This window comes from Salarias fasciatus, chromosome 10, assembly GCF_902148845.1.
Source record: "Salarias fasciatus chromosome 10, fSalaFa1.1, whole genome shotgun sequence".
In the NCBI taxonomy this organism is placed as follows: Eukaryota; Metazoa; Chordata; class Actinopteri; order Blenniiformes; family Blenniidae; genus Salarias; species Salarias fasciatus.
Genome location: NC_043754.1, coordinates 6,740,266 through 6,761,019, shown reverse-complemented (window position 1 = coordinate 6,761,019; position 20,754 = coordinate 6,740,266). Strand labels below are relative to the sequence as shown.

General features: G+C 42.4%; 3 protein-coding genes across 8 annotated transcripts; 2 read left to right on the top strand and 1 right to left on the bottom strand.

Moving 5' to 3' along the window:
- Positions 1-522: 522 nt before the first annotated feature.
- On the bottom strand, positions 523-4,463 carry c10h11orf54 (chromosome 10 C11orf54 homolog). 5 transcript variants are annotated; one of them, XR_003932250.1, is made up of 9 exons: positions 3,800-4,461; positions 3,614-3,712; positions 2,989-3,062; positions 2,814-2,915; positions 1,877-2,053; positions 1,468-1,617; positions 1,270-1,386; positions 870-1,201; positions 523-630 (listed from the first exon to the last, which is right to left on the bottom strand). XR_003932250.1 is itself a non-coding variant. In XM_030100588.1 (9 exons), the coding sequence occupies exons 2-9, from the start codon at positions 3,864-3,866 to the stop codon at positions 1,028-1,030; spliced, it is 960 nt and encodes a 319-aa protein (XP_029956448.1). In that variant the 5' UTR covers positions 3,867-3,898; positions 4,434-4,463; the 3' UTR covers positions 781-1,027. The 5 variants fall into 5 exon arrangements, 4 of the variants coding, with proteins under 4 accessions (XP_029956448.1, XP_029956449.1, XP_029956447.1 ...); XM_030100588.1 differs by lacking the exon at positions 523-630 and having other exon boundaries at positions 781-1,201; positions 3,800-3,898; positions 4,434-4,463; XM_030100589.1 differs by lacking the exon at positions 523-630 and adding an exon at positions 3,248-3,291 and having other exon boundaries at positions 781-1,201; positions 3,800-4,459.
- A 34-nt stretch (positions 4,464-4,497) lies between these two features.
- Positions 4,498-8,522, top strand: pho (phoenix). Of its 2 annotated transcripts, none has more exons than XM_030100584.1 (5): positions 4,498-4,898; positions 4,980-5,223; positions 5,406-5,527; positions 6,126-6,165; positions 6,254-8,522. In XM_030100584.1, exons 1-5 carry the CDS (start codon positions 4,807-4,809, stop codon positions 7,955-7,957), a joined length of 2,202 nt encoding a protein of 733 aa, XP_029956444.1. In that variant the 5' UTR covers positions 4,498-4,806; the 3' UTR covers positions 7,958-8,522. The 2 variants fall into 2 exon arrangements, with proteins under 2 accessions (XP_029956444.1, XP_029956443.1); XM_030100583.1 differs by having other exon boundaries at positions 4,501-4,898; positions 6,251-8,522.
- Positions 8,523-9,094: 572 nt separating this feature from the next.
- Positions 9,095-20,503, top strand: aspa (aspartoacylase). Its single transcript, XM_030100591.1, has 6 exons — positions 9,095-9,415; positions 13,877-14,072; positions 15,727-15,820; positions 16,988-17,095; positions 19,222-19,331; positions 19,415-20,503. The coding sequence occupies exons 1-6, from the start codon at positions 9,171-9,173 to the stop codon at positions 19,604-19,606; spliced, it is 945 nt and encodes a 314-aa protein (XP_029956451.1). The 5' UTR covers positions 9,095-9,170; the 3' UTR covers positions 19,607-20,503.
- Positions 20,504-20,754: the final 251 nt, after the last annotated feature.

The following is a 20,754-nucleotide window of genomic DNA, read 5'->3' as shown; positions in this document are numbered from 1 at the left end:
TGATACCATCTCTGACCAGCAGATGGCAATGTTTAAGCAAGGCAAGTTTATTTCTGTAGCGCCATTCAGTAGAAATACATTTAAGCAAGGCAACCAAGGTTTTTAATCATCAGCTTTTAGGATGAAAAATAGACACAAGTCGACTAAGGCATTAAAAGGAGATTATATAAACTAAAAGCTTTATAAAGACAAAACTAATAAATTCAGTTATTTCTATTATATAATCGAAAATCTGAGCAAATAATACCATTTATTTTTTATATCATATATTATTAGAGTGAAAATATTTAAAAAAAGGAGTGTCAGCAGTCCTCAGGTGTTCAGGTTTGTTTCTTCTGACACTGGAAACATTTAGTAAGCCTCTTCCTGAGAACCTTAGAGTCTGGATGCATCATACTCTACAAGTAAATCTGAGATTGAGTATTTAAGGCCCGAGACCATTCAAAATCTTATGGATAAGGAAGACTTTTAAGTCAATCCAACCAAGTGCAGAGCCACTTGTGATTTACCATGAAGCCATCCATCTATCTTCTTTGCTGCTTTATCCTGTGCAGAGTCACAGGGGGGGGGATTACTCTGTGTTCATCTAGGATGTCTTGTCACAATGCTTCTGGACCCTTTCTCCAAATTCTGATTTTGTAAATAAACAAAAAATTACAATGAAAGATGACAACTTGAGGACACACTCACTGTCACTGTCTGTAAGGGATGAGAATTCAGAGGTTAGATTTTCTGTGTTCACTTTGTAAAAAGCACACGCCATGACTGCAGCAGTCTCTTTTTGCACAATTCTTTTAATCACATTGTTGCTCTCAAATATTCAAATAGTTCGAGGTAATAAAACAGTTTTTTTTTCACATAAAACATACATCAAACAAACTGTGATGATCCGAATCCCTTCAGTGATTTCATTTGTTTAATTGCTTCATTTATCAGTGAATCTGTAAGAAAGTAGAGTGATAGAGGATAAAAGATTCAAACAGAATGTTGGAAATGATTCTGATCTCCCAGTGATTGATTCCCTCCTTCAGTCTCGTCCAACTCCGTGCGTTTCTTTGGGCCTGTCGATACGATACACGTATTCAGCAGGCATGAAGTACCCCAGGTACTCCACGCTGTCCGGGGTGGTGTCGATGTAGTAGTGGCCGCCCTCTCCGTGGTGGCTGAAGCAGTGTGTGTGCTCCACACGCAGGTCCAGACCCTGGATGCACAGCAGACGGTCAGAGAGAAGACGACGGGATCAAAAACAGACGAAGACGCTCCACTTACCGGGTCTCGTGACACGAGGACGGACTGGCAGATGAGCGGGGCGCTGACCTCGAAGTGCTTGAGCCAGTTGTTGACCTCGTCGTTGGTGTTGAGGGGGCAGGCGGAGAACTCTCTCGGCTGATGTTTACCCACAACGAGAAGATGAATTCAAGACGCGGAACAATAACTGATGTCTCATCGATGCTTTCTGGGGTTTACCATGATGTGGATTTTCGCTTTCCCTTTCTGGATGATGAAGGTGCCTCCCAGAGCCAAGCTCTTATCGGGGTATCGATCTTCGAGGGCGGTCCTCAGGGCCGTCACCAGACTTTTACTGCCGGTTCTCTTCTTGGCCCGAACCTCGATGACCTGATGGAACCGGGATAAACAGGACGGCTGAGCCTCACTGCCCTCTGTGTTAATATTTATTCTTAAAATCTGTTGGATGCTCAGATTTGATGGGATTAAAGTTCACTCACTGGAGCTTCAGTGACTTTATTAACTCACAGATAATTGGGTTTGAGTTAATTTATAAACAGATGTATTCATGTGTTTCCACAGGTCAAAGCAACACTGACAAGGCAAGCTTGAAGGAAACCCAATGAAGAAACACAAGTCAGATGATTACCTTTCCTGGCTTCCCTTCACAGGCGTACAGATTGGCCAGCAGTGCGAAGTTGCAGTCGGAGAACCTGTCGCTGTACTTCTCCTGCAGACACTGACCACTGGAAGGGTGGATTGAGGAGAAGTAGCTGCCGTTCACCGCAGGCCTTCCGTCCTTCTCAGTCAAGACCAGAGGCACCAGCTGCAGACAAGGGAACTGTCATTAAATGTGTTCTGTAAAGTCAATGAATCTGATCATTAAACTGCTGCTTACAACTTCTGGCACTTCAGATATTCAAGCATAAATCTGTGAGTTTCTTCGGGTCATAAATTAACATGCATGTTTTTGGAGGATGGAAGGAACTCAGAGTGCCCGAAGAAAAGCCACACAGAGAACATGCAAACTCCACACAGAAAGGCTTTAAATTCGGTTGTTATAAATGGTTTAAAATTCTAACCCATGCCTTTCTCACTGATAACTTCCACAGCAACATGCAGCCGAGTAATTCCAATAAATATGTAAATTCATGTCCTGGATTTCATTTGAAGGCAATTCTGTGAGGTTTTTCACTTCCAAACAATATTAATTAAATATTTAATGGTAACTGACAATGCTGAAATAGTGCCGTTCTTGTTTGGCTGGTACCTCTTCCATTTCTAAGTTTTATTAAATAACTTACTAAATGTGCAAGATAGACATATGTAAATGACAACAGTACACGGACGACCTAATATCATTGTTGAAAGTTGGAAATTAATAAGTCATGGGTCCCCATTTGGCCGAATAAGAATTAACTAACAAAGCAAATAAATAAAATCCAATAACTCAAGAATGAAAAAATCTATTTCCACTTAAATAGACATGTGAAAGTGTACTAAAACCACAGCAGAGGCTGTGCAGCCAAGCAGAATAACATAGTGCTCAGATTGATTACAAAGTTTGGAGTAGTGACAAACCGGACCTCTGCATTCATTCCGATGATGCTGGACGGAGCAGCTCCTGCACCAATGATGAAGGCTCCCGGCAGCTCCAGCTCCTTAGAAATCGTGTTCATGTTGTACTCCTAGTAGGAAAGGGGACTGAAGTGTGATACATAGCTTTTTCTCATTGCTTTGTGCACATCAATCCAACACTACCTTGTCCTTATGCACCACAGGAACCAGGTATGGTACACCACCAACATCAGTGATGCGAGGACTTCCACACAAACCTGCAAGAACACTAAAAATAAGCTGCAAAACTGGAATATTTAATGCTAGAATTTCGTTTCATTTATCTTAATTAAACTTCAAATGTAGGTGAGATTTTTATGTACTATTCATATCTCATTTTGGCTGTGGGAAAGGTCATGCATATTCTTTTACACAGTTTTTAAATCCACTTTATGTAACTTACATGTTATTCATCCTCTCTCATTGCACTTTGCACCCTTCCGTCCCCTTGTGGCAAATATGTACACTAAATCAGCACACAATACTTTTTCTTTATATGAAAACAAATCATTTTTAATAAACAGTAGTATTTGTAGTGATTGATCAGTATTGGATTGCAATAGTATTTTTATGCATCTTGCACACGCACAAAAAAGCTGCAAAGAAATCATCAGGCATCATTGTTTTTCTTTTCCTAGATCAAATTTAAGGAGGAAATAAAGATGAATAACGTGCATTTATGCATGACGCATTTAAATGTAAGAGACAGCGTTTTTTCATGCTTTTTGATGGATTCTTCAGCTCTACGTGGAGCACGACATTCTCTTACCTTTAGCAGGGAACTTGAAGGGATCCTGAGTGAGATCCGGGCAATCCACAACACTCACCTGAACTTCTGCAAAGTTGCTCTCCAGTCCAGCTTGCAGCGCTGCAAACAACCAGCAGCACACACACTTCTGATCAGCATGTGATTTCATGTTTCGGCCTGTGATCACACCAAAGCTCTGGTCCTCACCCCCTCGCAGCTCCTCCAGCTCCGGGGCGTGCAGCTGGACCTTTTCAGTCCCACTGATTCCTGCCATGACTTCTGGTGAAGCTGAAAGCGTTCGAGCAGCTGAGAGCAGGAGAAGAGGACCGCAGAGCGGAGACAGCGAGGGGTGAAGTCCGAACAAAGAGTAAACAGTGACAAGAAAAACACCCGACACAAGTAGTCTCGTCATGACGCCAACACGCTAAATACAACTTTCAAAGTGAATTTAATACACTTAGAGCCGCTCTGAAGTGAAAAAAAAGTTCTGAAAAGATGCACATAAGCACACCTAGAGTTGCCTAACCTGTTCTCAATTGTAAGGAAAAAATTCTGAGAATTCTAATCAAAACCCAAAAGCACATTAGTTACGTTTTAGCAGTGGATATTTTAAGTTTTATGAGTACCAGGGACTTGGTTGATTTATTTAGACACATTAAAGTCCAAAACACATTTCTCAAATGAACAATACAGTAAACAACTGTTTTGCTTTTACAAGGGCTGGGTTCAAATTTTCATTATAAACTGAGGTCATATTTTAGAATCTAATAAATTAGTTAGATTTTGGTCAACTTTGGTAGAAAAGATACAAAAGTTAAACGATATTTCGGTTTTTAACAACCTTCATGGCTGTCCAGCACAGCGAGCTCTAACCCGGAAGTTTGCCGAGGGAACACTCTTGTTCGTCTGTTGCTCTTTGGTGATTGGTCAGCTGCTCTTCCGTCACAGTAAACACTTCCTGGTTGAAGCACATGTGCGTAGTTTTTCTGGTTCCGGTTTTGTTTACTTTATTCCTTTATAACGCGATCATCTCCAGATAAGAGGTTATCATGCCGAACTCTGTATGTTTTTTTCTGATCCGATGCACCTAAAAAGAAGCCCGCATCTTGTTTGTTTCGCAGAGTTACGCGATGAGATGCGCGTTTACATTATCGTAATTTTATAAACACAAGAATTGCATCTCGTAGTTGAAGTTTTCGGAATCGCACTACATCATGCGGGGAAAACCGAAGTTGGATAGAGAGTCATGGAGTTCTGAGTCGTCTGCGGGGGAGAGCCCGCCCCGTGGAGCCAGTGGATCAGACAGGTGAGCTGGGACCCAGGTCCAGTCAGCGATGATCAAACAGTGAATATCGCCTCCTGCTGACTTCGGGGTGTTTCTGTGCAGCGATTCGGATGGCAGCTTCTTCATCACCCAGAAACCCGTCAGGTCAAGAAGACAGAAGCAATCCGTTGCGAAGTCCCCGAAACGCAAAAAGGGAAATGGGAAAGGGAAAAGCAGCACCTCCAAGACAAAAGACAAAAAGAAGAATATAAAAAGAGTCAAGCTGCCGGTCTACAGCTTCGATCTTCTTCAAGAGGAGAAACCCACCAATCATGTCTTGAATCACCATCAGAACTTGGACATCCATGTAAGTCCTAACCTGCATGGGTGTGGCACTGATGCATGAATGACCAAAGTACAAACCATTTAAATACTGTTCCCTGGCTGGCTTATTTATACCAGTCCTATAAATTCAATCGAATGAACAATTGAATAAATAACTTAACCAGCAATACCTGGCTTTGGCTCATCCCTGTCTTTGCGTTGCAGAATGCACTGATGGGAGGCTTCTTCTGCAGTGTCCGAGAGCTGCAGGCAGCACGGCAAACCAAACATCAGCCCTCATCATTACCCACCGTGGACCTGGAGGGAGACATCTCTCCAATATCAGAGTAAGCTCACTGCATTAATTAAAAAAAACCAAAAAACCTCATGCTCAAAGGCACAATAGGTAATATTTTAGTATTTTTAAAACCATCCCGAAAACAGACGTCCAAAACTCTGAGGGGCAAATTGAAAAGAGCTGTACTGAAGATGAAGCGAATGATTACAAACTAATACACAAATGTGGCCTGACCTAAACTGTACATGCAGTACAATACATTTTGTATCAAGCAGCAATAAATCACAACTAATTTAGGTTGTAAATCCAGATCATTACATTCCACAGTGTTCTATCAGTCACTGAACACTGTGTTTCACTCACTTGAATATACTATAAAGTTAGGACACTGTGTGAAATGTGAATAGAAGCTCATTGCAGGGATGTTTCAATCAATGTATCCAACCAAAAATAACAAAAGATAAAATAACTGATGTGAAAATTTATATACTGGGGAGCAGCAAATGTTGCTCCAAGTCTTCTAAATAAAAGAATAAAATAGTAACTGTAGTTAAGTATTAATGTACATTAATGCGAGTAGAATCATGTCGTCCATCCATCTTCTGTTCCAGAATGAAATGCCATGATATTTTGTTGTTTTATTGCAGAGAAGAAGGAACATTAGAAGAAGAGGACATCAAAGTGGTGGTAGGCAGACTGTCTATAGCAGGAATAATGGATTTTAGAGCGGTCACTGAGTGTGAATGTGACTATAGTCTGTTTCATCCAACAGAAGAACGAAGATCTTGTGGTGTTGTCCAAAACAACGCGCCCACAGCCTTGGTACGATCCGCAGAGGGAGAGTCAACACAGCGGCGCTGCAGCTGAAACGCCCCATAAAGGACTCCGAGGAGCATCTCCCTCCAGCAGCAGAGCCGGAAACTCTCCTGCAAGACGACAGACGTGTCACAAATGGAGCGGAATCCAAGCCAAAACTTCAAAGGTGAAGAATAATCTATTTTTTCACCAAGAAGAGAGGCAGGACGGGCCAGCCAGTGACAGCGATGCTACTTTCTGTGAGTTTCCTGAAGAATGCGAACAAAGTGACGATGGAGCATCCGCAGCCGGAGCCGAGCTTCAGGTAGAGCCTGAAGCTGGAGGCCGAAATGAAGCAGATGGAGGAGATCATGAGAGCATCGAAGAAGAGAGCTGTCATAGTCACAAGGAGCCAGAGGGACTGGAACAAATCACATCACCTGTTAATGTAGAAGACAAGACTCTTAATCTACAAGAAGAGAGAGATGTCCCCGATTCACAACAGGAGAAAAAGCGAAAACGAGTTCACGAAGATGTAAGTGAGCACATGGAGGACAGTTCTGCTGCTTTAAACAGTGGCGTCATTGATGGGGCGGCCCACAAGAAGAAAAAGAGGAGAATAAATGATGAAGATCAAGAGAGGTTAAAATCTGATGAAGTTCAAAATGAGGATTTTCAGATCGAGAAGAAAAATATGAAGGAATCAAATGATGATGGATCAGGAACGTGTTTAGAAACTACTGAAGCTTCAGAGAAAGCGTCTCGTGAAAGAATAAAGACGAGGAAAAAGAAAAAGAAGCATCAGTTAGAAAGTGAAATGAAACTCGGGTTTTCTGGTGACGCCGTCAGCGTGGCAGGAAGTCAGGAGCTGACGCCTGAAAAGACGAGTTTCTTTGAGAGCGATGGAAGAACGGAAAACACAGCAGAGGGCGCCAAAGACAGCGGCGCTCAGCTGGTGACGAGAAAGAAGAAAAAGAAGCGGCTGAGTCTGAGCCTCTGCAGTGACACTGTGCCCCAAAGTGATGATTCAGTGCAGAAGACAGCGGAAAAGAAACAGACCTCTTCCTTCCCCGCTGCTGATGCAGAGACGTCAGCCAGCGAGTCAGCAGAATTTCGCAAACCTGACCTGGTCGGGAAAAAGAAGAAGAAGAAGAAGAGGATGTTAGAAGCCACGAGGAATGACGGAAAGCCAAGCGAGACGCTTCAGATGGATGAAGCAGAGAGGAAAAGACAGAAGACTCCCACAGGAGACCTGGAAACTGCAGATGATGATCCAACTGATGAGGACGGAGCAGTGAAGAAGAAGAAGAAGAAGAAGAAGAAGAAAAAAGACACAGGAGACGTTCCAACAGCTGCAAATGAACATATTCAGTCTGCTGTGGATTCTTGCGGCTCGCTCACACACGAGGTGGATGCAAAGACTGGATGCGATGCTTCACTAGCCACTGATGTCAAGAGAAAAAAGAAGAAAAAGAAAAATGAGGAATTTACAAAAGTTCCATCATTTAATGGTGAAACGGGGACAGATGAGAAGGAAAGACCCGAGGTGACGGCTGATTTCAGCGACAGCTCACAGTTGTTTGAAAAGTCTTCACACAGCGTCATTAGGAGGAAGAAAAGAAAAAGGAAATCCAAGTCAGGACTTCCTCACACGCTGCTCGGAGCTGATGGAGGGCCGGACTGACACACAACACATTCAGGGATTTTCAGTTGTGTCCAAATGTTAACATGAAAACAACTGAAAAATGTTTTTATCGAAATGATTTTATAAGAAAAATGAAAGAAACGTCTGCATTAATACCACATTGATGTAATGAGTTTGTTTCTTCATCTTTAAACGAAACAAGGTTTTCGATTCTGTTTTGATGATTTTTAACGTTTCACCTCCCCATATAAGTCTGATCACTTTATGTGTCTACTAACTGCTGTGAACAAAGAAGTCTTCAGAAACACAGTGACAACACTGGATGGGAAATATATGATCCCCAGGAGCCGTACCCATCACTGAAAATACATTATATTGACGCTTGATTTTACACTGAAGAACCTGCGGTCATTGTTTGCAAACATTTTCTACAGAATAAAACACATAATGTTCTTACACCTGAGGATTATAGAAGAGGTACCTTTTCTGGCAAGTGCATTCACGCAGGATGAAATAGTGTGTATAATCCTCAGCTAATGTACAAACATCACATCCTATTCTGTATTTATTTCTCATTTATCACAAAACTTGTGAATTATGATTCACCCAACAAGTTTATTTATTTTTATATAAGTTATGTTTCTATTCTGGGAATAGGATTGCTCAATGTAGATAAAAAGGAATTTCTCCCAGATTATATGTCTAATTAGTTAATGTGTTGATTTAGTTGTTTTTTTTTTTCACTCTTGTAACCCAGGGGGGGAAACAGCCCTCCCTTGTCAGCTTGGTAATACCTACACGATTTATAAAACATTTAAAATTCACCTATATTTTCTTTGCTATAAGTCCACACAAATTTCATCTCCGTGTCAAATTTTGCATTATTTCACAAATCAGCCTTCGGTTTTGGAAAACGTGATCAACAGTTTGTCACTCAGGCGAGGCAAAAAAAAAAAAAACAATCGATGGGACATTTAATTTTGAAAGGTCTTTGTCGGAAGCTCGCATGTCTCGTGCACAGGTCTGCCAGTGACAGGTAAACACCGATAGGAAGCAGACTTGACTATAAATTGCTTCGTGCTTTGTCCAACTCTGCGCGTTTTACGCACGGTGGGTGACCGCGGCGCGCGCGAGGGGCGCGTTACGTAAGAGCGCAGCCACATAAAGAGCTTTAAACGGCGAGGCTGCGAAGGTCCAGGAGGAAACTTCCCCCCCCACCCCCTCCTCCTCTGTCCACCACCACCACACAGACATGTCCTCTTACAACAGCAACACCGCGCGCGTGAGCGAGGCCAGGAAAGTGGCTATTTTCGGGGGGACGCACGGGAACGAGATGTCAGGTGTGACGCTGGTCAACCTGTGGGTGAAGAACGGCGTGGAGGTCCAGAGGAAGGGGGTCGAGGTCAAGCCGTTCATCACCAACCCGAAGGCGGTGGAGAAGTGCACCAGATACGTGGACACGGACCTGAACCGAGCCTTCACCCCGGAGAACCTCAGGTAAACACGCCGGCGCTTCTGGTCGCTTTGGATTGTTTGTCACGAAACGAGGCGCGGGGAATGGCAACTTTTTTCTTTTCTCTTTTTTTTTTTTTTTTTTTTTCATGGCGTGCATCCACAAAAGCAGGTGTAACAACAGATCCATATATGACGCACTGTCCTGCACGGACACGCACAGTTTGTTGATAATCCTCCTGTTTGGGTCTGGATTGTAGGGAACTGGGGGGGGGGGGAATGTAATCGCAGCACAATTACGCAACGCTGCCGCGATACATGTGCGCGGCGTTCCAGTGCGGGGACAATATCACCGTAACGCTGCGATCAGAGCCACGCACACGCTCCATGTTAGCGTAAAAAGAAAATAAAAAAAAAAAAAGAAATGAGTGTGCACGAGGCTGCAAAACATGATTTCTACTCCTTTTTTTGCGCGAGTCTCTGTCAGGTCGGTGTTATTACTATAGCAGGTGCCGTGTTTACCCTCAGCCGCCTCTACCAATGACGGCGCGGCAGCGTGTCCCTCCTCCCGGGCCACAGCTGACTGTCAGCCAGCAGGAAAAACGTGAGCGGAACGTGACCGAGCTGCGAATCATTCAGCACCAGTTCTTTCTTTCTTTCTTCTTCTCTCTTTTTTTTTTTTTTTATTCCTTTCTTCCTTTTTCGTGTGCATCTCAGCGGAAAACTGGAGTCTTACGCAAACGCTGGCTCATGCAGTCAGTGTTGCATGAATACACACAGCAGCTTATTTACTAATGTGGTTGGATAACAGCAGCCCCTCCATTCATTAATCATCACAGGAAGGGTCCCAGAACAGCCTCCCCTCCTCAGCTGTATTGGAGTTTGGATGGATTCACAGCCGGAAACGACACCATTCCCCCTCTTCTCCTTCAGAAAATCAGATAACCTCTGTTAACTACTGCCTTTCAATTTCTTTTGTGTTTGTTGTCCCATGAACACTGACTCGGGACATACTGTCCTTGCGTTTCAGTGGTGAGCAACCTCAGCCCACAGTAACATTTGTTCCGGCTCAACCAGCCTTTCTGTGTGGAGTTTGTATGTTCTCTCTGCTGCTCTTTCGCAATTTTTTTTTAAGAAAAGCTAGGTTTTCATTGACATTTTAAACATTTACTTGGTGCCTTTGCATGCCGGAATGGAGCCTCTTGCTGGCAAAGTTCATGGTCCACGGGCCTTATGTTTGACACTCCCACAGAGTCTGTGTCTCTGTCTTCTTCCTGGACGGAATTCAAATCTTTAAAAGTGATACTTTCAATTCAGCACAATTTTTAAAACAGAAAAGTTGAAAATTAATGAAGAGTTCTGTTAAAACACTCATCCTTTATTCTGACACTCAGTTGGTGAATGAGTGTTTTCATCACTGTTCTTCCTGACAGGGGCGTTACATCCAAGTTCACAGTATCAGGCATAAAGAACTCTAAAGATAAAGGCAATAAACGCTGACTTATTATCTTCCTATACCGGGGGTGGTACGGCTCCCCCGCCGTCTTCAGTCTCCAGCCTGATCACATGACCGCGTCATGCTTGGTGTTATTCTATAGTTGGGTTATTTTTGTACTCGTATAATTTAGGTGGTGTTTTTTATTCATTTTCCATCTTTGGTGAGACTTTTGGATAACATACATTAATGTTTATTTATATGACAGTCAACTGTTTATGAACAGCACTTTTCTGTGATTTAATTTCATGATTCTTCAAAATGAAAGGAGAAATGAAAAGTACACACAAGCTATGTTCATCCAATATCAAGTACTTTTTATAATTTGAGTCTTTCTATTTTATTCAACACTGTACTATGAGTGTTGTATTTTAACATAGTTATTAGCACATGTATTACAACACATGGGTCAAACTCAAGGCCCGCGGGCCGAATGTGGCCCCAGAGAGCTTGAAATTCATGGTAGTCCTAAAATCTAAGTCCAAATAAAATAGATTCTGACTTTGTGCCCATCAAAATGACACTATCCTGCCTCAGGATTACAGTCTTCTTGACATTTGACTTCGGTTTTGGTCAGTCATTGAGTTGAAATAGACAAAAATAAAATTTCAACATGCCTGAGAAGAAAAAATCCACACAGTGAAGACATTTCAATGAGAAGTAAATGAAAATAATAAAAAAAAAAAACATTGGTACCAATTTTTCATCTGAAAACACATGTGTGAGTGAGGTTTGCTACATTTCACCTCCAAAAAAACAATTTTTTTTTTTTTCTGACCGTGGATTGTCATAAAGCACTGAATCCAAAGATTTATTAAAGTTTTTCATATTTCCATAAGAAAACATAAAATGTATTTTACATCAACAAGTAGAATTTTTAATAATGTACTTTTTAATTATGTAATTTTTAAAATAAGTACAGGGATTTATTTATCTGTGTTATTCTGTGTTCATGTAACTTCAAAGTTACAGCCGACTCAATAAGAACAACTATCATGACGATGTGAATCTTCAAATGGGTTTGACACTCTTGTTTTAGCGTCTTGTTGCCCATCTGTTATGCTGTGATATTTTAATACTAGTCAGAGTGCAGTGTGATGAAATGCTTCGCACTGTCACCTAAAAGAAACATCTGAATCTCACTCCAAGCCTTTCCCCCAATCGTCCTTAAACAATAACCATGAAGTTAATGGCTAATCTTTACGCTTCAGCTACTCCGTTTCAGGCGTCACTGTTTAACCACTTTGGGAAATAAGTGCTTTTTGTACCTCAAGTATGTGGAGCAAAGCAGCCAAATCATGTGGCTATACCTCAATACTGAAGCCTGAGCATAATCCATATCCAAACCACCTAAAATTACTCTGAATCCTAAAATATAAACCTGATTCCTAAACATAATCCTCTTGAAACACTTAAAACTAACATCCAGCCTGTAACCCCTGACAAAATAACCCTGAAGCATTACTCACCGCTCCTAAGTCTAATCTGAACCTTAACCTCTAAATCTTATATTCTGAGCCGAGCACACAAAATACTAAACCAACAAGCTGTAAAGCTTTGAAGCTAACCTTTTAGCTGCTCCATGTTGAGTTTATCATCTGCTCAGACTGTTTTCCCACATTATTGAATGTGAGGAATCAATGTAATTCCCCCCACACGCACTCGTCCTGTCACTCCGGTTTTCAACAGGCCTCCTCTGCCCTGAACCGCACGTTGAGTCGATCCAGTCTAAACTCATATTTTTGTTAAAGCTTCAAAACCTGTATTACAGCTTTATATCACTAATGTTAATGAAAGAGTAGTAGCATAAAGTAAAATCTCATCTTGGTTTTTCATTCTGAATGTCTTCCTCTTTCACTTTTCTCACCTTGTTCCCATGACAGTCGTTCCTGTGTTTGATTGTATTAAGATCAGCCTGTAAATCTGCTCTCTGCAAGCTTGATTCACTTCATCACCCTGCTGTCCACGGAGCCACTAATGCTCCTTTCAGAACGCACCAGTGCGCACTGTACTCCTCTGTGAACCATCGGTACACACCCGTCGTGAAATTCACTGCTTCATGCTCATCTACAAAACCCCTCCTAGGTTGGCCGCGCTGTCTTTAATGTTTAATCTGCTCCCCTTAATTTAATGAAAATTCTCATAACACCCACTCAAACCTGATGTAATCTGCAAAAAGCATAAAACAGTTTCATCAAATAAAATATCTCCATTATCATCATTCTCACTGCTTCCCTGATAAACCAACTTCCTATTTCTGGATTTCATTTGTGTTTGTTTCGCATATTGATTGATTTTACTATAATTATTATACTTATGTGTGTACAATCATCATTCTGCACTGAAAAGAGTGACAGAAACTTCTCATTTAATGTATTCTGTTATATAATTTCCTTTTATTTCAGCCAACAGAGGTTAATGAGAGCTGATGCTCAGCGTGACGGTTTCCACCCTCGTCGAGCAGATTGCTGTTGATCTTTAAAGACCTTCTCAGCGCTCCTCCGTTGGCCTTTCTGAAGGCAACTTTAAGAAGATTAAGCAGTTGGAGACTCTTTCTAAAAACAGCTCAATAGTAATAATAAAAAAAAAAAAAACCTAAATAGACCGTCAGTTCTGCTGTTTCTCAACATCAGATCCTCCACGTTCCCTCAGGTCAAGTCTGCATTTTGGCATCTGTTTCACCAGCGTTTTGCTCACGTTGTGTTTGTGTGTTAACAATATCCTGACAGTCCAGACAAAGCCAGACGGCTTGTCTGCAGAGAGCAGATGTGACCGAGGTGAGACGATGCAGACTGCTGGAGAACCTCCTGGACCGCCGGTTATTTTCAGCTGTTTTGAAGGAGCGCTGGGAAATGAGACGGAGCAGGTCTTAGTAAAAGTCTGTAATACAAGTTTAGCTTCTGAACAGACTGCGTCACGTGCCGCTTCAGTTCTGGGACACCGTTACGTAAATAATTAACACGCTTCGTCGCTCAGTGTTGTGCGTGTGTGTGTGTGTGTGTGCGCCGCAGTGCCCTCGGAGGTGACGAGCTGCCGTACGAGGTGCAGAGAGCCCAGGAGATCAACAGGATGTTCGGACCCAAGGGGAGCCCCGAGGCCTACGACGTGATCTTCGACCTCCACAACACCACGTCCAACATGGGCTGCACCCTGATCCTGGAGAGCTCCAAAGACCACTTCAACCTGCAGATGATGAACTACATCAAGGTGGAGTCCTCGCTGCCTGATTGTTGACTGTTCTGCGGCCTTTACCGTGAAAACACAAAGTCAGAAGCACTCCATGTGAAAGTGAAGGACCTCTCAGGAAATCTCGGCCGGATTCATAAATTAAAGGAAGCAAACAGCGATGCTCTCAATTTCAGGCACTGTTCTACTAAAATTAGCTGGTTTTTTTTTTTCCAGAAATAGACACACTCCTGCAAAGGACCAGCCGTCTAAACACTTCAGCTGGATGCCTGTTTTCTCTTCTGATCCTGTCGTCTCACTATTCAATACGTTTGAAATAGCTTTAAAATCACTGACATTAAACACAGTTGGCTCTGTCGTGAAATTCAACTGCAAACAGTAAAACCAGAGGCCAGTTTTCATTGTTTTATTGCTCTTTTCTCAGAGGAAAAGAGAGTAAATTTAGCAGATGTTCAAATGAGAGTAATGCGAAATGGCAACGAATTACGTAAGAGGAGGAAGCAAAGAGAAGAAAACCCATGAGACCCGACAGACTGATTTATGATTGACGATTCATCGTGGAAAAAAAACCCCAACAAAACCCTCCTCAGTCATCTGCACTTTTTTCCCATTAAAACTCCTGAATAAATATAAAACGAATAACATCAGCCAAGATTGATGATCAGATTTTGCATTGTGAGATTTTATAGTTGATTTACAGCTTTCTCCATCCTTTCCGCTGCGGACGCCAGACTTACTGCTGTCTCAGATCTAAATGCGTCCGGGGAGGCAGTTGGTTCGTGTGACCCTCTACGTTTATTCTGAGCATTCAGTTCTCCATGAAGTCTGCAAAACTGCTGTTTATCTCCAGTTTTTACATCACGGCGCAGTTCTGCTCTCCTTTAGTGTTTAAACTTGATAGATTTGAAAAATCCTTTCAGGGAGGTGCCGTCTAATCATCCGAAATCCATCTTAAAGTGTGATTTTATTGCAATCACAGTTTTAATTCAACTTAAACTGAGTCTTGATAAAGAAGGAATAAAATCAACACCTGCATCTGTGTGTCACCAAATGAAACCATAACACTAAACACGTAATAGATCTTGCTTAACAGCTGAGGCAGTTTGTTGTACCGAGTGTGTTATCTGTTCTTGTTCTTCAGTTCAGAAACAAAGCCTGGTGAGCAGCACCAGGGATCATAAAAACGGAGCCAAAAGCAACAGAGTCCTTGTGACTGTGAGCAGCAGAGCTGAGGAGGAATGTGTTTTCACCTTAAGAAACACCAAGTGCCGCACAGATAGAAGATTAAGTCTCAGAGTACGGCCTGCTCAGCATCCCCTCCTCGAACACAGGTTACTGAGTGACTCATGGCTTGACCTTCGCAGCTGAACAGCTGCCTCGGGTTCAGGCAGTTGTTTTCTGCAGATAATCTCGTAGGTGTCAGAGGCTCTGAAGCACCGTGAAACACAGCTGGCTTGAATTTGATTGAGCGGAGATTTATCCAAGAAATCAAGAAGATGTTCAGGTTCCCTAAAGCATCAGTTCCAAGACAGATCTCCCAGCCTTAACGTGATTCACTGTGTCATATTTTATTTTCCAGGCTGCCAAGCAGAACCTCAGTGCCCTCTCCCCGCCTCCTGTGTTCTGTGTTTTTATCCGTGTCTGACATGTTGTTTTGGGTGGTCTCGTTTTGCAGAAAGCCATCGCTCCGGCCAGCTGTCTCGTTCTGCTGAATGAACATCCTCTCCTGAAATATTCCACTTCACGCTCCGTGGCCAAACACCCCGTCGGTGAGTGTCTCCGGTCTGGAGTGTTTCTAAAGACGGCGGCGAGGCGGGTGGGAGCGGTTCTTAAGAGGAGGGTGCAAAAATGTAACAAGCTGCACCGAATTGAAAGTTATGGTTTACCCGAAACTTTTAGATACAAGAACCTTAATGAAAAGCAGCACCGACACTTCATCCACTGATTTACCAGATATAATTTGAATTATTTATTTATTTATTTATTTATTTATTTATTTATTTATTTATTTATCTATTTACACCATTTTTGCCTTTGCGTGTATTGTTTTGTGTCTGCGGTCTTTTTTGTGAGTCTTTGTTGTTTCACTGTTTGTGCTCACTCTGGATTGTGTTTTTTCTGCTCTGTGCTCTTCGTTTCCCATACACTATCACCATTTTTCATTGTTTTTGTGTTTTGGTCGTCTTTTTGTTCCGAATTTCTTTTGTTCCACGTTTTTTTGGATTTTACTTGTGTGTTCTGTCAGCATGTTTTTTTCATAAGCGTTTTTTTTCTCTTATCAGTGTATTTTTTTGTCATTTTGTGTCTCATTATTGTCTTTTTTTTTGTCGTTTTGGTAACTTTGAGTTCATCTTAACTCTCGGTAAATATTTCTGGACGTTGTAGTCTGTAGTCACTTCTAGGCTCATTTTATTTTCTTGTATTCTGTTTTTTGTGCTGTTGTTTTTCTTTGTCGTGTTTTTTTTTTTTTTCCCTTTGTGGCCATTGCTTTGTCCCAGAGGTCATTGTATGTGTTTTTGTAGTCTTTTTTCATTGTGTCATTGTGGTCATGTTTTTTTTTTAGTTGTTTTTTGTTTTAACTTTTATTTTTGTTTTGGCCATTTTGTTCTTCTCTTTTGCCACATAATTGTTTCTTGTCATCTTGGATTAGATGGTCACTTCAGACCTGACTCATCGTTCCCTGAAGGCAGGTCAGAACACTGCAGTAATGACCAGCTGAGAAGCTTCGGTCAGTCTCTATCAGGCCCATTTGTTGTCCCTCCAGGCGGGAGTCAGATTTGTCCCTCATTTAGCCACTGACCACTCCATGTGCTCTCGCCCCAGGCTAACAGAGAGAGGACGAAGCTTTTAACACTCCACTAGATCTCCACAGGCGCTCATCTGGGATAAAATAGCTTGTTCCTGTGAAAATGCTTCATGAGGATATCTGCTTGCAGGTCTGGAAGTCGGTCCTCAGCCTCAAGGAGTTCTGAGGAGTAACATCTTTGAAGCGATGCGAGTCATCCTGAAGCATGCTCTGGACTTCATCGAGCTGTTCAATGAAGGTGAGACGTCACGTCTTCGACCCAGAACATGAATTAACAATAAAGACAATCTTCTAAAACTATAAACCAACGCATCTGAACTGCATCACGCAAGGAACAGTTTGAAAGTGTCCCATGATTCACGATATGTTATGTAATATAGCGAATGAGGTTGTTTATAATCGGTGGGTTTGTCAGTTTGTGACAAAATGCCCATGGGTGGCCGTCTGACTCATCCAGATGTACCAACACGCTCATCTCTAAATTTATCTGCATGTGGCTCGTCGTGTCTCCATTTCGACCCTCCTCCTTGCGAAGGAGCAAAACACAGTTTGCAATGTTTAGGTCCCAGGCGACTTTCCCCCCTTCTCTTTTTTTCCCCTTTTTAAAGTAAACAAGTGCTGCGTGCCAAGTGTGCGTTGCCGTCCTTTGGTTTCCTGACTGTCCTGCCGGTGAATGGCCCGCTTGTTCCCAGCTGGTCGGCTTCCACGTCTCCCGGTTTGCCAACAGTTTGGTAATCCTGTGTAGTGGGACCACACTGGTGATAATGAGCGCTCTGGCATGGTGATGAATCGATGTTCCTGTGCTTTGAAGCTCGAGCGGAGCGAGGAGAAAACTCCTCACAGGACACTATTTTGTACCAGCTGGAAGTTGCTCGCTCTGGAGAACGGGCGAACACACCGGCCGAGGTGGGAAAACTGGACGGTGACGTACGTCTCCTTCCTGTTTTGTGCTGCCTCTTGCATCCTGATGCAGTTGTGTGGCAGGTGAAGCAGTTAAATCTGCTTACATAATGTTTCCAAATGCCAACACTTATTCTGTGGAGGTCTGCAGGAGAGTCTCTTTTATATCATCGGCTGCTGCTTAGACCCACCAGCAACATGGTTAGATTTGCTCCGCCGTTCCCATAAAAGCTGAAAAATTGTGTGAAATACGAATAAAAACAATACATTACTGTTCAAATCATCCATCCATCCATCTTCTGTACCGGAGTTTAGTTGTGATTGATGCACAGCCTGGACAGATCGCAAGTCTAACACAAGACTAACTCAGAGAGACAAACAACCACCCACACACACACGGCGCTCATGACTAACTGGGAAAGTTCTGTCTTCCAAATGAATAAAAAAAGGCATGAATGCCATTAAAATCTTTCATCCCTTCAGCCATGAGACAAAGGCTCTTTTCTGACTTTTTTTAAATTACCAATATTTCTTTAAACATGGAAGCTATGAATGGAATTTGTTGCCTCTTTTGGGATAATTACCGTATATGCTAACTGATTTCATCTTTTCATAATTTGCTTTTGCATTTTCTGCAATGAAATATGTTCTATGAGTTAGATGTGAGTGAGGCCAGTTTTTACATTAAGACATTATGTGGTGTGAAATCCACTTCTGAAGGGTCAGCATTGTGTGTTCCTGAACAGAAAACAAAAGACGGAAAGAAGAAGAAAGCATGTTTCTATGCTTTCTATAAAACGAATGCTGTAGACCCGTCACGCCAACAGCTAATGTAAGAACTGTGCCAAAACAAACATGCAGATCCCACAAATCCACTGTGGCCAAAATACATGGACAGCATCTGAGAGGAAGTTCACCAGCCTTCACTAGCATCGAGGAGTGTGTGTTGTTGTTGTTTCACCATGGAAAAACACTGGCACCATTTCTCCTGTGTAACAGCTTATATGGGTAATGGCAACATTTTGAATCTTTACCACAGATTATATAGGGATGTTGCTCCCGGTTGGGCTTTGCCCCAATCTGGAAGTGAGATTTTTTTTTTTTTTCTAATTTGATGTTTTCTGAAATGTGTCCTCCAAGACCACACATCTAGCATTTCAAGCAGCATAGATTCAAAGTATGAGACTGGATTGCATTGCAAAGCCAGAGTGCCTTGAGAAAGTTGCTACATGCTCAGGTAAAACATGCAGACTCTCTCACAAAAAGGCAAAACCTGGATGTAAGTCTTTAAGACCCTGTTGTGGTGGCAGCACTGCAAAACTCTGCAGCATTGTAACTCAACTGAAGATAAACTGAAACTGAAGAGGCAACAATCTGGGATAAGAAGCGACCAACTCTATTGTGAAAAATTACACAGAAACCATTAACTCGCTGTATCTCGCTTTATCTCGCTGGTCCTGTCAGGTATGGAGTTTCCTCCTTGTACTGTGGAAGTTTTCCGGGTCTCCGAGAGGATCGACTACCCCAGAGACGCCAACGGGAACATCATAGCCATGGTTCACCCCAACCTGCAGGTGACGAGTCAGAATGAGAGTTTCAGGCGTTTTGGCTTCAGTCAGAGAGCGACCCTCGCTGAGGTGACTGCTTGTTGTTCCAGGACTGCGACTGGGAGCCGCTGAACCCCGGCGACCCCATGTTCCAAACGTTTGACGGAACGACCATCCACTATCAGGGCTCGGGCACCGTCTATCCCACCTTCATCAACGAGGCGGCCTATTATGAGAAGCAGCAGGCGTTTGTAACCACCAGGAGGGAAACCTTGGTCGCCGCCGCCATCAGGAAAGCGTGAGAGTCGCTCCGCGAGGCAAACGGCGACCGTCGGCCTCGGCAGCCAATCTGTGTATAGATTTGCACTTTGCTCTGTTAGCAAATGACAGACCTTCTGCACATAATGACTAGATACCATCTTTTACACACTGATTTAGTTTTCTATGCGCTTACTATCATAAAATCAATTAACTATGCAAAGGACATTTGTGGAAGCTTTGCAAAGATTCACTGTGGAAGTCTTTGATATTCGGACAGGTACTTTGTTGTGGTCAGTATTTATGATACTATTGTTACTGGGGACAACACGTTTTTATAATAGTAATTATTGATGGTTTGTGGATCAATATAAACACCCTGTAAGTTTCCTACTACTGCTCAGGAAGGCCATTGAGGATCAAACCCTGCGACCCAAGACCCATAACTGTATCCGTTTTGTCTCCTCTTGAATATTCGTAACATCTCTGTCGGGTGTTTTGTGGCCTTTGATACGACCTACCTGTAACTCCACTGGTTTCATCTGTGGTGCTGTCCTACTGTTGCCTTAACTGAGATTTCAGAGAAAATTGCACAAAGAATTTGGGGTGAAATTTAACTCTCCTATATATGTGGCTATTATTTTGATAAGGAAACAGCAGCTGTTCTGTTCCTCTGCATAAAGTGGAAGCGGTGTGTTTTATGATGATATATTTGTGTCCTTTTTGATATCCTTGTACTGTATGTGTGGTTTTAAGTGACGTGTAGGACTCGTTACGCCATGAAATGAAGCACATCCTCATGTTATTGTGACTATGTGGTCTCACAGTGCTTTGCTGTGGTCTTACAGTGATCCATTTTTCAATAAGCAATATTTCTGTTTGTATTTTTAGTGGAACTCATCGTCCTTAATGTCCTGTGGAAATGATCAAAACAATAAAAGTGCGACACTGATGTTGTGATTGCTCTTGCTTTACCTGGAGACGCCACAAGGGGGCGTCACTCAGCCACTAACTGACTCCAAGTTGCTGTGATTCAACATCAAACAGAAGTGGAGGCAGTGCCAAAGCAGGACAGCCTCTCTCTCAAACCCCCAAGTCATGCACTTATTGGTATAATTCCAGGGTCAATTTTTTGAATAACATTTATTTCCCGACTAGAGATTTATTGATCTGCAGTTTATGTTGTCAGTTA

Coding starts and splice junctions, on each gene's coding strand:
- aspa (XM_030100591.1), top strand. CDS start 9,171: ATGTCCTCTTACAACAGCAACACCGCGCGCGTGAGCGAGGCCAGGAAA. Junction 15,821..16,987: donor CGTGGCCAAACACCCCGTCG/GTGAGTGTCTCC, acceptor ATCTGCTTGCAG/GTCTGGAAGTCGGTCCTCAG. Junction 19,332..19,414: donor TGGTTCACCCCAACCTGCAG/GTGACGAGTCAG, acceptor TTGTTGTTCCAG/GACTGCGACTGGGAGCCGCT.
- pho (XM_030100583.1), top strand. CDS start 4,807: ATGCGGGGAAAACCGAAGTTGGATAGAGAGTCATGGAGTTCTGAGTCG. Junction 5,224..5,405: donor ATCAGAACTTGGACATCCAT/GTAAGTCCTAAC, acceptor TTTGCGTTGCAG/AATGCACTGATGGGAGGCTT. Junction 6,166..6,250: donor AAGAGGACATCAAAGTGGTG/GTAGGCAGACTG, acceptor TTCATCCAACAG/AAGAACGAAGATCTTGTGGT.
- c10h11orf54 (XM_030100587.1), bottom strand. CDS start 4,004: ATGACGAGACTACTTGTGTCGGGTGTTTTTCTTGTCACTGTTTACTCT. Junction 2,054..2,813: donor TCATCGGAATGAATGCAGAG/GTCCGGTTTGTC, acceptor CCTTGTCTGCAG/CTGGTGCCTCTGGTCTTGAC. Junction 1,618..1,876: donor GTGAAGGGAAGCCAGGAAAG/GTAATCATCTGA, acceptor CGGTTCCATCAG/GTCATCGAGGTTCGGGCCAA.